Here is a 14,918-nt window from a genome sequence, read left to right on the forward strand (position 1 = left end):
GAGGGAGAAAAGGAAAGGAGGGGAAAAGGGAGGAAAGCATGGAGGGAGGAAGGAAGGATGGAAGGAGGGGAGGGAGATGTGAAAGGAGGAAGGGAAGAAGGTATGGAGGGAGGCCAGAAGGGAAGAAGGGAAACAGAAAGGCAGGAAGAAAGGAGGAAAAGAGGATGAAAGGGAAATAAGGAAGAGAGGGAGAAGGCAGAAAGAGATAGACAGATGAAAAGAGGGAGGAAGAAAAGAAGGAAAGTGAGAGGTAAGAAAGGTAAATTATGGCCAGAATTCCTGTTCTGGCCTCTTCTTTCTCTCACCTTCCAGATCCAGTGCTTGTATTATTCACTCTAACAGTCTCCTTTCCCCACCCAGGTTCTTCTTGGCTTGTCCTGGGTCCCTTTTAGCAAGGGACATTCCTGGCTGGGACAGATGGTGGTCAGGACAGACCAATACATACATTAAATAAACCCCTCTCTCTATACACTATACAAGAATATCAGTTCAGTCTGCATCCTCGCAAGGCCAGTCCCTAGAACAGGGCTCCCTTGCCTCTGTACTCCAACTGGCACCTCTGCTAACCCTGGAGTTCTCCAGGGAATCACTAATTGATCACAGAAATATAAGAATGAACAGCTTAATTCCAATCACTGGCTGCTGTGTCCATGCATGAAGCCAGGGCAGTTTCCACAGGTACTGGGGATCCACTGATAAACACACTATGTAAAAGAAGTGGGGTGGGCTAGGGAGGATAGGCTGGGGAGGGGCACGGAGGCAGCTACCCTCAAGCTCCCATTGCTACTATCCCAGCTTCTGCAATCCAGTGTCCTGTATGTACAAACGCCTTCTTGGCTTAACAGTCTGCGGGGTGTGGGCAGCCCTTTTCTGGCTGGGGGCTAATGGAACAGGGGGCAGAAAAGGGGGAGAGATCGTGCAAATGGCCCCCAGGCCAGTCCCCTAAGAAAATAAACATCATTAGGCAAGACAAGAGGCAGGGGAAGGGGGATGCATGACACAAAATTTGGGAGTTGGGGCACACAGGCGGGAGAGCCGCCCCATTCAGGACCAGTACATCTCGGTGGACGCTGCCTGCCATTCACTCGGCTGGGGGGCGGGCCAGATTGGCGACCATTTTGGCCTGGTCCACAGCATCCAATAGGTTCTTGGCATCCACAGCCAGAGTGTGGGAGGCTGTGAGCATCTGACGCTTACATTCTTCACTCAGTGAAGTCACAGCGTTCTGCTGCGCCAGACGCATCTTGTTGATTAATTCCGCTAGGTCTTTGTTCAGCAGCTTCTGTGTCCCCTCAATCTGCAGGGTTAGAAAGAACAATCTAGGATCTGGAAAGCTGAGCGACAGGAGGCTGGGAGGACAAAACCCTGCTAATTCTCCATACTTGTCCAATAATCATCACGGAATCATAGACCTCAAGACCACTTAGGCAACCCCCCCCCCTTTTACACCCCCTATATGAGGAAACTGATGTCTCAGGAACTTAATGACCTGCCCAAAGTCACACAGGTAGTTTCAGAGGCAAGATTTGAACTCAAGTCCTCTGACTCCAAAGCAACTTATATACATTATCCTCTTCGGTTCTCACAACTCTGTGAAGCACAAGCTGTTAGGACCCTCATTTTATAGCTGGGGAAACTGAGGCTCAGAGAACTCAGGGTCACACAGGTCTTGCTGAGCCCAAGTACAGTGCTCTATCCATTAAGCCACACTGACTCTTCAATACATTCACTACTTCTCATAGTTATCAGTCACCAGCCTGTTAATTAACACTCCTGCCTTGGACGAACAGGCAAACAGCCATCAAATTTCCATAAACAAATGGGTCATAAGACCTAGGGCTGGAAGGGACCTCAGAGATAGTTGGGTCCAACTCCCTCATTTTACAGATAAGGAAAGAGGGGAGCAGAAAGAGGAAAAAACTTGTAAAACTGGAAGCTTGACCTTTAGAAAAAGCTTTCCCAGGTTGTTTGTCCCTGGAGAGCACGCAACACCCTCAGACTCCATTTCTGTCTCCACACCACTGCCCTCCCAAGCTTGCTCTTCAGACAGGCCAGCCCCAGGGCCCAGGGGAGGAATGAAGGAAGCTAATATGGACCTTGTGGCTCTTTCTTTGGAAATAAACACATCCCATGACAGGGGAAGACTAAACAGCAAAGCGTGCAGTCCAGACAGGACTTAGGAAACTTACCTCTGTTCGTGAAGACAGAGGTAGAGTGGGCAGAAGGTCATCCACGCTGCCAATCAGCTTCCTCAGGGTTAGGCCGACATTCTAGGGAAAGAAATTTCCCCATGTGAGAGTAGAATATCCCATCAATCAGAGTCCAAAGACTTACCCTAAGATTCATCTTGGGAAAAAACAAATACTCCTGGTAGAATATTGATTCTTTGAGGGCAAACAATAGCTGTTGTTTTGTCTTTTTATCCCTAGTCCCTAGCATGGAGTCTGGCATATAGTAGATATTGAATTAATGCTGATTAGCAGGGCCAAAAGTAAGGCAGAGCGATCAGTACTTTACCTGAGGGCTCCAACAGTTGGGGTGGGGGTGAGGGGATGCTTTACTCCCAGAATGGTCCTCTGATCTACTGCCCCCATACCTTGGAGCAGTCCCTGTACCATGGGATACTGCCCTCAAGGGTCCACCCTTCTCCCTCAGCCTATCTTCTCCAAACTCACAATGTTTTACATTCATCTGCCATTCACTCTCCTCTGTCTTCCTTCTAGGAGCTTGGGATCACCCAATACTTATGCCCTCCTCAACTAAATTTGCCCTGGGTACTGGAATTCCTACCTATGGCTCTGCTTGTTGGATTAGACTGGAGTAGGCTGAGATATTATCTCTTCAGTCACAACACTGGAAAATGTACCCCCAGCAAATGTTCCCTAAGTCTTTCCTTCTGAAATCTCACATAGAGCTTTGTTTCTATCTCTCCCATTCACTTAACACATTCTAATGTATCTTCATGTATATACCATCACCCCTCCTAGGGCACAAGCTTCTTGATGGCAAAGGGCAATGTCTTTGCATAGGCCACAGGTAGTAATAGGTGCTTTTATTAAAGCACGGCTCTTGTCCTCCTAAACTTTGCCCCAAGTTTCCCCTCTTGGTTTCCCACCTTCACCACGACAACATAGCCTTCTGGGGGCAGCTGACTGAGTTCATTTTTGAGATCCAGGACAGCTCGAACCAGCTCCATGACGTTGATGTACACCATGTCGTCTGTCCGGTCCAGGTTGGCTGTTGGCAGAATTGACTGAGGGGGGAGAAGTCAAGAAGAAATAAAGAAATACCTATGAGAGAAGATGGTGTCTGAACCCACAGCTGCATTACCTTCCATGAATGGGAGGGAGGAAGGGGAAGGCAGAGGCAGGAAGGCCCATAAGCCAAATGGGGCTGTCCTATGGTCATTCTGGTTCTTGTGTTTGCATGATGCAAATAAACTGTTAGTAGTTATAGCCCCAGGCTCCACTCTCGGTATTGTTCCTGCTACTCTTCTGGGATATCTTAGACCTAATATTCCTAATATACTGTCTTGCCTAGCCCCTAGATCTGCTCCCTAGTAAACTTATGGCTTTGATCTTCGGACTGGCCTGATGATGGCTCGTTCCATTGCTGGGTTGCTGAGTTGTGTGCTGTGACCCCAGTAGTCCTTATTTTCTACCATTTGACTGTCCTAATAATCCCCATAGAAAGCTGGCCTCCTCCCTAATCCAAAGGGGGATAGGTCATTATGTATGGCTCCCTCAAGGGGATACAGCATTTTCTTTAGACAAAAGGTCAGGCTCAGGCTAATAGCCATTATTATGGATAATAACAACAACAACAACAAAAAAACTAACATTTATAGTGCTTTAAGGTTAACAAAGCACTTTATCTCTCTCTAAATAGATTTTTAATATATATTTATATATTATTATATTTGTAATTAAATATATTTAAATATAAATTATATTTATATATTAATTGTATTATATATTTATAATCACATAATATATAATTACACTATATATAAACTATATGTTTATAATATATTTATATATCTATAATACATTTATATATTAATTATATTGTACATTTATAAATTAATAGTATTATATGTAAAATCTCATTCTATCATTGCAATAACCCTTTAAGGAAGATGATATTATTCCCCATTTTGCAGATGAGGAAACTGAGGCCAAGAGGTTAAATCACTCACCCAAGTGTACACAGGTAATAAGTGTTGAGTTAAGATTCAAACTCAGGTCCTCCTTACTCTCAAGTCCAGTTCTCTATCACTGTACCACCTAGCTGCCTAGAATTCATTCTGCATGAAGTTGCTGTTCCAGATTTAAAGCCTGTTATTTGGTTGTTGTTCAGTCATTTTGGTCATCTGATTCATTGTGACCCCATTTGGGTCATCTTAATAAAAAGATTTGCTCTGTGAAGTTTGGATTCAGTCAAAGGGCCACATGTGGCCTTCAGGCTGCAGGTTCCCCACCCCTGGTTCACTGTCATCTCTCTGGTCAATCATCTTGGCTCAGTAACAAGCGCCTGGCTCAATCATCTCCCCTGATAAAGAAGGTGTTGTGGTATAATAGAAAGAACACTGGGCTGAAGTTCTAAAGACCTAGGTTCAAATCATGCCACTTAGTACCTGTATGACTTTGAGCAAGTCACAACCTCTATGGGCCTCAGTTTCCTCATGTGCAAAATACAGGAGTTGGACTAAATGGTGCTTTGCACCTTTAAATCCATAAAATATGTTAAAATACTAGACAAAGATGAGTTCAAAATTACTTCAAATGCTGACAAATTTTCTAAAATTATACTTAAAAATAATGCATTAAAAATGAGACAGATGTTCCTATAAATTTCAATAGTTCGCCAATTTTTGGAACTAGTCACTATGATCTCTCTAGGCCTGAGTTTCCTTGTCTTTAAGATGTGGGGTCTGGATTAGATCATCTCTAAAGCTCCTTGTGTCTAGAAAAGTGAATAGTTCTAAGTCCCTCCTAGGCCTGGTCCTAAGGTAGTTTACCAATTGTTGCTAAACTCCTCACCCACCTGAGCTCCCAGTCGTGGTGGCTTCTGAGGAGGCCCCGTGAATTCAGCTGTGACCACAGAAAGAGAAAAGGAGAAATGGGTGGGGGCCAAGTCCATGATCTACCCTCCCTTTTGGTCTGGAAATTAATTTTTTCATTTGAGTTAATTCAGGGACCCTCCCCCACCCTCTACCCTTTTCCATTAAATTCCAGGAAAGTAAGCAAAGACGCCCATGGGACTCAAATGAGAAAAACGGCAAAAAAAACAATCAGACGCCTTGGCTTGGGAAAGCATGTGTCTTCTGACTCCAACCCAGCCCTCTTTTTCACATGCTCCCTGGGCTTCCACATCTAGAAAAGGTGGGGGTTTGACCAAATGCTTTCTTTGATTCTTCCAAGATCGAATATGTTCAGAGTCTGATTTCTAGCTGTACTCTAAGCTCTGGTGGAAGTTAAGTAGTCTGTACCATTTACTCTTGGTTTTCCTCTTATCTTTCACCCAGGTTCAGATGATATGAGAGAAAGAAGGGAGGGGGAGTAGCTCTCTTTCCTACTCTGTGGCCAGGAAGCTCAGGTTCTCCCCATTTCCTTCTCTCCCACACCCTGTGGGCCTATGTAAGAGCACAAGCAGGGGCAAAAAGAATATGGATCATGCCTTAACCCTCACCAGCCTGGTAGTGAGAGACGAGGGTGTGATAGGAGAGAGGCTGTGACAGAATGAGAGATAGAAAGAGACAGAGAAGGGGGTGAAGAGAGAGACAGGGGTGGGAGTGGGGGCAGTTGGTGGCACAGTGGACAGAGCACCAGCCCCAGATTCAGGAGGACCTGAGTTCAAATCTGGCCTCAAACACATAATACTTACTAGCTGTGTGACCCTGGGCAAGTCACTTAACCCCATTGCTTAACAAAAAAAAGAGAGAGAGACGGAAGGGGGGAGAAGGGAGTGAGACGCTGAAATTTATATGTGTGTATATGTGTGTGTGTGTGTGTGTTTATACATATATGGAGAGAAGGAGAGAAAGAAGGAGGAAAGGACAGAGTCAGAGAGACCGAAAAAAGAGGAGGAGGGAAGAAGAGAAAGGAGGGAGGAAGGAAGAGGGGGAAAGAATCATAGATAAATGGAAAGAATACAAGAGAGAAACAAACACCGTAACAGAGGACTCAATGAGAGAAAAGAGGAAACTTAGGGAGATACAGGCACATGAGAAAGGGGACAGGATGACATAAGGAAGATGGGTGGAAAATGATGGACAAAGACGAGTTGAAAAGTACCTCGAATGCTGACAAATTTTCTAAAATTATACTTTAAAAATAATGAAATCAAAAATTCTTCTTTCCCATACCCTGTGGGCCTATGTAAGAGCAGAAGCAGAGCATGAGAAGAATGAAAACAAGGCAACTGTTCCTATAAATTCCAATGAGGTTGACCAATCTTTGAAGCTAGTCACTAGTAAGGCGATCCCGCTGACACTAGGCACCAAGATGGCAGGCCCCATTAAGAAAAGAATAACAAGATTGAATAGAAACTTACTATATCCAGCCTCCTTCTCTGGGGTCTACAAGAAAGAAAAAGAAAATCAGTGTTACCAATACAGCTTTGAGAAAAACATGCCTTCCACTTCCCTCTCCTGTTGTCTTTTCCTGGAGGTGGAGACAGTTCTGACCACAGCTCAAGGGAGAATCCTAGGGAGCCAAGGAGTGATTGCTACCTGACCATGGGTGTTCGTGTGCCGTTCACGGCATCCTAGGCCTGCTGGAGTTTAAAACCTAAAGATCTTAACACATATTTGTTGAATAGAATAGGTAGCATTGAGTCCTTATTGTTCTGTCTCAGGGATGCTTAGCTTTCAATTCAACAAATATTTATTGAGGTCCTACTATGTGTAATCCACTATATTCATCACTGGGGATATGAAGATGAAAAATGACACATGGTCCTCGCCCTCAGGGTCCACACTCTAGTACATGACCAACAATAACTGTGATATAAGGCAAAATGTGAAAGGCAAAGATTGGCCATGCTTTGAAAAATGTGATAAAAGAAGAGATTACTTTCAGTCAAGAGTCTGTGTGTAGGTGCACACATTCAAATTTTGCTGCATTCATTCTTTCTATATTTCTATATGTATATCTTGTGTCCTTCAATCAACTATAAGCTGCTTAAAGGTGGGTAGTTTTTCCTTTTGTCTTTGTGACCCAACTGCCTAGTACAAGGCCTGGTACCTAATAAGTGCTTAATAAATGCATACACTTTGATTGGGGAAAGTCAAGGAAGATTCTTAGAGGAGGTTTTCCATGAGATGGGCCTTGAAAGGAGATTTGGGATTAATAGAAGAATCTTTTGCTCTACCAAAGGAATAGATCTAGTGTTGTTAAACGTGGAAAGGGAAGTGTTGTCATCCCCCTGTGCTCGAGGTGATACAACTGCTGGGTTAAACTCCTGGGGTAGTCATAGTAACACTTTCAGTATTCATGGTCTTGGTCTTGGGTCTAGTAGCAAGGGCCACGGGCTTGTCACTTACCAATGGAGACTTATCATTCATGTACACCATAGGGTCCTACAAAGGAGAGAACCAAAGGAAAGATTTCAGACCTTCAGTTTACTTGAGTGAAAGTGGGAAATCTTTTATGAAATATGGGGAGGCAAAGTGGGTGCTGGATTGAGTTGATCTTTTATTATTTTTTAGGTGATGGACACAACTGCAATGATATCTTTTACGAGGTCTTCTTAGCCCTCCCCTTAGAAGGAAGAAGACATGGCTAATTATGGATTACAGTGGGGATATTGAGTAGAACAGCAGAAACCTGAGGTCTCTTGACTGGTTAAGGGTGAGTTTTGGAATTGAAGCCAACGGATGAGCAATTAAGTGGGCCAATCCCATTTAGGTGGGAAGTATTCTGGAGCAAGAGATATCTTTCTCATTTGGGAGTCAGAAAGGAATAGCATGCTGGAGGAGGATCTCTAGGCATGGAGAATTCTAAGCCAAGCCCTGGGGACTTTAGATAGAGAACAGTTTAGCAAGGTTGGGCACCATTTTATCTGGAGTGGTTTATTTTACATACATTTTCTACTCCATGCTATCCTGTTATTATTATTTCTATATATCTTTCTTTTTCTTTATGAATAAATTCAAGAAAGCACAAACTTCTGGGCTTGGGTGTATGACAGTTGAATCAAAATGGGAAAGAGTCAGGAAATGATAGAACCCAATATCAAGGTACAGGGGCAGCAGTAGCAGAAGGGGAGAAAGTAACCAGAGGTTAGTGTGAGGATGCTCAGGAATATGAGCCCAGGTTGACCAAGCAAGGTAGCCAGCTCAGGATTTAGAGTGAGATACTAGATATTAGGCAATGAGGTATTATTAGGGATAATGGTTGATTTGGGAGTCAAGAAGTACCTAGTTCAAATTCCAATCATAATAATAAAAATAGCTAACATTTATATATAGTTTTAAGGTTTGCAAAGCATTTCTCACATATTGTCTCACCAGATCCTCACTACAACCCTGTGAGGTAAGTGCTGGCATGGTACTCATTTTACAAATTAGAAAAGTGGAGCTAAGAGGGGTAAAGTGACTTGTTCAGGGCCACACAGCTAGTAAGTATCTAAGGCAAGATTTGGACTCAAGTCTTCCTAATGCCAAGTCCAGAGTTCTATTTACTATGTCATTTAGCTACTACTATAAATAATTAAGAGGAGAGGGAGAGGCAGAGGGAGGGAAAGGAGAGGAAAGGAAAAGGAGGAGGCAAAGGAGGAGGAGAAAAGGAAAAGGAAGAAAAGGAGGAGAGAAAAGGAAAAGAGAGCCTTGGACTGGCAATCCAAAGGTCTGAGTTTTAGTTTTCACTCTGACAGTTAATAACTGAGTGACCTTAGGCAAATCACTTCACATCTCTGGGTCTCAGTTTCCTCATCTGTAAAATGAGGTTGTTGACTCCCTGGAAGAGATGAGGAACTATGCCTCCCCGCTTCATTGGAAAGTGGGGGACTAAGAGTGTGGAACATAACAAGAGTTGTTGGGCATTGAATTTGTTGGCAGTTTTGCTTAAGCGATTTTTTCTTCTTTATGAGAAAGACAGTTTGCTGGAGGAGGGGGTGAGGGCATATCTGGCAATCAATGACTGTGATACAAGAACAAAAGGTGTCAGTAAAACCTTTTTTTTTTTTTTTATAAAACATAATTACAGGAATTAGACTAGAAGGTCACTGAGGTCTCTCTCAGCCTTGTCACACTATGAGTCCGTGATTCAGTTTCGTATTTCTCCCCTCCCTCAGGCTCTCTGAAGCCCTTTGTACCTATTATCGAGTAGGAAGTCAGACCAAATGATTTCCAAGACTCCTTCCAACTCTGATTCTGTGATTTTTTTTTTTTTAATAAGAGAAGCTCCTCAGGAGTCCCAGGGGCCGATTCCCATTTCAATTCCCACTCACCAGGGACTTTTCCTCCTGCCTGAGCCATTGGTAATCTTCCACCATCTGCTTCTGTTGCTTGTCCAAGATCTGACGCATCTTCGCTCTCTCAGCTTCCCATAGCTGCTGGGCCTCCTCTCGACTGCTAGGGCGGACAAAATCCTCTTCCTGAGACGGCCAAAGGGAGAAAAAAAGGCATCCTGAGAACCAGTGCTCAGGCCTGACGAAGGGTAGCTCAGGGTGAGCACCACAGAGCTACAAGCCGCAGCCACAGCAGAGGGCCTTGGTGCAGGGAAAGCAACAACGTGTAGAGCCCCCAGGACAACCTGCCCTCTGCTTTTACCCGTGCAATACTTTGGTCTTGTTTATTTGCTTTAGGGTTATGAAAGGTTGGGCTACAGATATAGGCCTATTATTAGCATTTCTGGAAATCGCATACCTGCTTGTGTGGTTGTAATACTGAAGAGTAGCATTAGAGAACACTGTGTAACCCAAACTAAGATAGATGGTTATATGTCACCTTATGGAAATTTGGGTTATTACTTTACAATGAGTTTTCCAACTGGTGCTGTAACTTAATGGATTAAAGCATTATATAAATATCAGCTATTATTGTTACTGTTAAAAATGCAAGGGAATTTCCACTTAGACATCATGCCTGTAATTCCAGTAGCTGCCACTGGATGACTTAATGGGCCCTATTAATGATTATGTAGGTCTGATAGGCTCTTACTTGACATAGGTAACTGAGAAGTAGAAATAGCACACGATCTGCTCAACAATATATTTTTTCCCCCATAAAAATAGAATTCTTCATTAAAATAGCAGCATTGTTTAATTAAAACCCTAAAAAATATATAAACTTAGATATGTAATATAGAGCAAGATATCAAGATTTCAGAAAACAACCAATAATGAAGTTCAAGTTAAGCACCCTAAATATTGCTCAGTTTAATCCAATCCTGATTTAATTTTCATTCATACGCAGTGCTTTGTACCTATTCACAGCTCAGCTTCTTACAGGGGGAGGTGTCAAATGTGTAGTTCACTGAAATTCCTATTGTAATGATCAATCCAGTCTCTCCCTTCCCCACCTGCCAAACTTTCTTTTAAACCCAGAACTGGTTCTCGATGCTTCTGACAATTTTATGTTCCATCTAGCACTTCAATTCCCATTTCCTTCAACAAAAAGTATAGACAGTGGTCACTTCTGACTTTCTCCATCTCTATATAAGATGTAAGACCCTGTGTTTCTCTCTCTTCCAGTCAGGAAGAGATTCTTCTGACAAACAGAACTACATGCTTTTCCTTCCTCTCCCATTGAGTTCTCTACTGACATTTTGAACAGAATGGTTAAGATTGCATGCGAATTAGCCGAGCTGTGAATTGGGTGGAACTTACATATTACAGCGGCTCTCAGCCTGAGTCCTACTATGGGCATCTCTCCTGTCTTTGATGTTGTGGGCTGGACTCCTGGTTTCACAATCCCTTTAAAAAGTTATCCTAACCTGATTCCTGCTATGATTGCTTCCAGGAGGCATACTAGATTTCCCTGATGCTGGTTCTCAGCTAACACTCTTTGGATCAGCACGTAAAACTTGGACTTAGCACCTCCCTCCACACACCTTGCTTACCCTACTCCTACCCCACCCCAAATCTCTCCCAATTCCTTTTGAACAAAAGTCAACACAAGAGCAAATTCTCTTCACAGGAATTTTGCTAGAACGTATCTTCAAGCACTTAGTAAGACTAGGGCTACTTTTAGCATTTGTTTATTCTAACTCAGATACTGCTTTGTCCCACTTATGAGGAGGCTGGTGTGTAGTTTTGGTAGTTATTTGTTATGTGTTTAAAATTACCTTTAATGTCTTTGGGGGCTAGACAAGATCATCTCCATGGACCCTTCCAACTCTACCATTCCATGGATCTGTGAAAGATACCTGCCAGAACTGTAGCAAGTGTATTCAGAGAAGCAGCTTGTACATGACATACCTCTAAAGTGAAGTAACAGGAGAGTCACTTTGCCACTGTCGGGCTCTACTGAGCGACACCATTGCTTAAGAAACCAGCATTGCCACCAGTCCCCCCACAAATAGCACTGCTTGCAAGCAGGAGGCAGCAACACCAAAGAAATGGTTTCTTTGGGCAATTCAGCAGAAGGTAACCAATGGAAAGAGGGGAGAGGGTTTGCCATTTAGGGCAAAGAAAAGCAGCTACTCTGGAGCCGGTTCCTTGACTTAGCAGAGTTTATTGCTCACTGAACCTATGCCATTGCCCCAGCAGAGAGAGTCCTGGGCACTTCTGTGTCACTGAGATACAACATGGTAGAAGGATGGCATCCAACTGGCCACATCAAAGAGCATGTCCCTGAGAGAAGCTGGCTCATATCCTAGATTCCAGTACTCACACTGTCTAGAAGGTGCCTTCTATAAGAACCTCAGGCCTACTCAGTGCCCTGGGCACTCCCCAGGGCCTAGGGCTTCAGTGGGAAGTCACAGGGCATCGTACTCCTTCCTGCAAGTTACAACTGCATCAAAAGCCAAATCCCAGCATGCAGATGGTTCTTACCCTCATGCTGTGGCGTTTGAAGACATTGTGCCGGTGGAGAGGTGGGGTATGCAAGGAATTAACTGGTGACGGATACTCTATGGGACTGGTGAGCGTAGGCGAGCTGGCACATAGACCCTCTGGTACCTGTTTGAGAAAGCAAGGCAGCAGGAGGCCCAGGAACAAGGCAAGCGTACATAACAGAGAGTTAGCAGCAACACATACGCACGCAGGCCACGCACACAAAAACCAACACAAGCCAAAAGGAAACACCAGGACAATTCTCGAGAAGGACTTTGTCCCTAGGAGTCAAGAAAGAACATTTTACATTGACCTAGCACTTCAGAAGCAGCGGGGACTAGGTCAAAGTTCCCTAGCCTAGAAGTCAGTGTATCTAGGTTCCATTTCCAACCCTTAGCATCGACTTCCTCATGGACTTGGAAAAGCAACATCATCTCTACCTCTCCCTAGTTAAAGAACAGAGAAACCTAATGCTATCCAACGAGACGCTGACTGCTTTCTTAGCCCCTAAGAGGCAGCTTTCCTTCATCCCCCAGGTATAGAAGTCCTTAACCTGGTAAACCAGGGCTGTTCAGGTACAGAGTAAAGTTTGATTGAGGGTTTCAAACACTACGGAGCCAGTTTAAAAAATAATAATACTTTAACTGTTCTAAATTCAACAAAATGTTCGCCTTGGTTATCTTGTTTATTTTTAAGGCCTGGAATAATGGAAAGAGTATGGGCTTTGGAAATGGGTGACCCAATTTCAAATCCTATTAATTGACACCTATTTGAGATTGAGCAAAGTTATTTCAATTTTCTTGGCCTCTGTTTCCCCATTTGTAAAATTAGAGTGCTGGACTAGATGAGTTCTCAGGTCCCTTCCAACTCAAAATTTGTGATTCTATGATTTCCTACTGTAATTAATAAAATGGAACTTTGGTTTATGAATTAGTTTATTGGAGGCACCAGGGAGCGGTGGGAAAAAGGCTACATTGGGAGACAAAGAATCTTGGGTCCAATTCCAGCTAGGTTGCCTACTCCCTGTGCCTGTGTGACCTTGAGCAATTTGACTCAATTCACTGGGCATTTATTAAGGGACTACTTTGTGCCAGGCACTGTGCCAGTATTGGAAAGGCATTATTACAAAGACAAAGAAATGAAACAGTGTCTGTCTTTGAAAATCTTATATTTTAATGGAAGTAAAATAGCACACTTACCTCTTTGGGACTCAATGAGTTTCTCTATTTATTAAAGGAGGGGGTTGGACGAGATGACCTATAAAGTCCCACCTACTTATGAACTTAAATCAAGCTTTTATCTTCCTAAGGGCAAGTTAGACCTACCAATTTATTTTTCCCCCCACTGACACTTTTTCAAATTTAAAATTTTGGTTTTTTTTCTTGCAACTGGAAAGGCCACTATAAGAGGAGGGATTAATATGGGATAAAGTTGGGAAAATAGCTCACCACCCAGTGGCTTCTTATTGCAATTAATTATTTTGGTTAATTTGGTACTAATTCCAGTTGTTTCTATCAGCTGGAATACAGATGTTGTCAGTGTCTTATAAGTTTTGGTGTCCTAGGACAAGGTCACAGTCACCTCACCCACATCAAACCAACTCCATTTTGTAATTAGCCTTCACTCTATCTCTTCAGTTACAGGTCTACACTGCTGACCTCATAGGGCTTTTGAGAGAAAAGTGCTTTGTAAAGTTTAAAGTGATATACACTATAAGCTGCTGATGGTGCAGTAGAAAGAACACTGGATCTGAATGCCAGCCAGGTGGCTCAGTGATGAGTGCTGGGCTTGGAATCAGGAAGCTATGTGTTCAAATCCTACCTCAGACACTTACTAGCCCTGTGACCAAGGGTAAATCAATTAACCTCTCCCAGCGTCAGTTTCCTCATCTGTAAAAGGAAGGATTGGACTCAGTGGTCCCTTCTAGCTTTAAACCTATGATTTTGTAATCACTTATTACTTGTGTGACCTTAAACAGGTTCTCTCAGTATCCATTTCTTTATCTGAATGAAGGAACAATACTAGATGGCTGCAAAGTCCCCATCCATCTCCAAATCTATGACCCAACTCTTCTTCTTCATGTGCTACTAGATGCCTACTATAGGAGATGCTCGGCTGTAAAAGAAAAAAGCTCAAACGGAGGTCAGCATTTACTTAAAGCAAGCAAACATTGCGAGAGTTCTCTGAGGGCAGAGGAATGAAGATCCAGCTTTCTGGCATGAGGCCCCACCAGTCCTGACCAGTCACCACTCGGTGGGAGAGAAGGGAGATGGTGACTACAAGCTGTTCCTTCTTGGGGCCTTGGGTGACTCATAATCAAGTTCTGCCTTGGGTTTCCCACGCAAAACCAAACAGATCAGGCACACATCTCTTCTTGTATCACCCTAATGAGGGACTTCAGCTCTTTAAGAACACCAAGCTGGAATTTCAGGCATGATTCAGCGGTGAATGAGCCTGAATTCTCTTGCACATCCTCTGCAGATGCTATAATGCTCTATTTACCTGGAACTGCAGCTTGGGAGCCAGAAGGTTGGTTTGTGGAGGCAGCTTGTACTTGGGCCGGCTGGGCTGGAAAGAAGAAACAGACGAGTTAATCCCTGCTGTTTTTCCTGCTCCTTGAGGAGAGCTGAACCATATAGGAAGGGAGAACACTAAGAGGCTGGGAATCCTGGGTTCTAGATGAAAAGGGTACCTGCTAGACAGGAAGGGTTTAGGAGAGATGAAGGCAACATTAATAACTCAGTAGGGGTCGTCATCATTACGAAAAAATAATCACTGAACGTATATTCTGAGAAATATACTGTGGGGATACAACGAATTCAAAGCTATGGTGCCTGCCCTCAAAAGGCTTAGGGAGACAGGATACATGTAAAAAAAACCATAAGGCAGAGTAGAGTGTAGGCAGCTAGGTGGCACAG

The 14,918-nt window shown here is 43.5% G+C and overlaps 1 protein-coding gene across 1 annotated transcript; it reads right to left on the reverse strand.

Annotated features, from left to right (window-relative positions):
• Positions 1 to 185: 185 nt before the first annotated feature.
• Positions 186 to 14,568, reverse strand: LOC114033703 (protein-tyrosine kinase 2-beta-like; the record flags this gene model as incomplete). Its single annotated transcript, XM_027849345.1, has 9 exons — positions 186 to 1,297; positions 2,190 to 2,270; positions 3,116 to 3,253; positions 5,047 to 5,093; positions 6,556 to 6,580; positions 7,547 to 7,582; positions 9,454 to 9,600; positions 12,001 to 12,126; positions 14,503 to 14,568. Coding segments are annotated over 9 exons (882 nt in total), but the record flags the coding sequence as incomplete, so codon positions are not given.
• Positions 14,569 to 14,918: the final 350 nt, after the last annotated feature.

This window comes from Vombatus ursinus, unplaced genomic scaffold (assembly GCF_900497805.2).
Source record: "Vombatus ursinus unplaced genomic scaffold, bare-nosed wombat genome assembly UNPS02007311.1, whole genome shotgun sequence".
Classification (NCBI taxonomy): Eukaryota; Metazoa; Chordata; class Mammalia; order Diprotodontia; family Vombatidae; genus Vombatus; species Vombatus ursinus.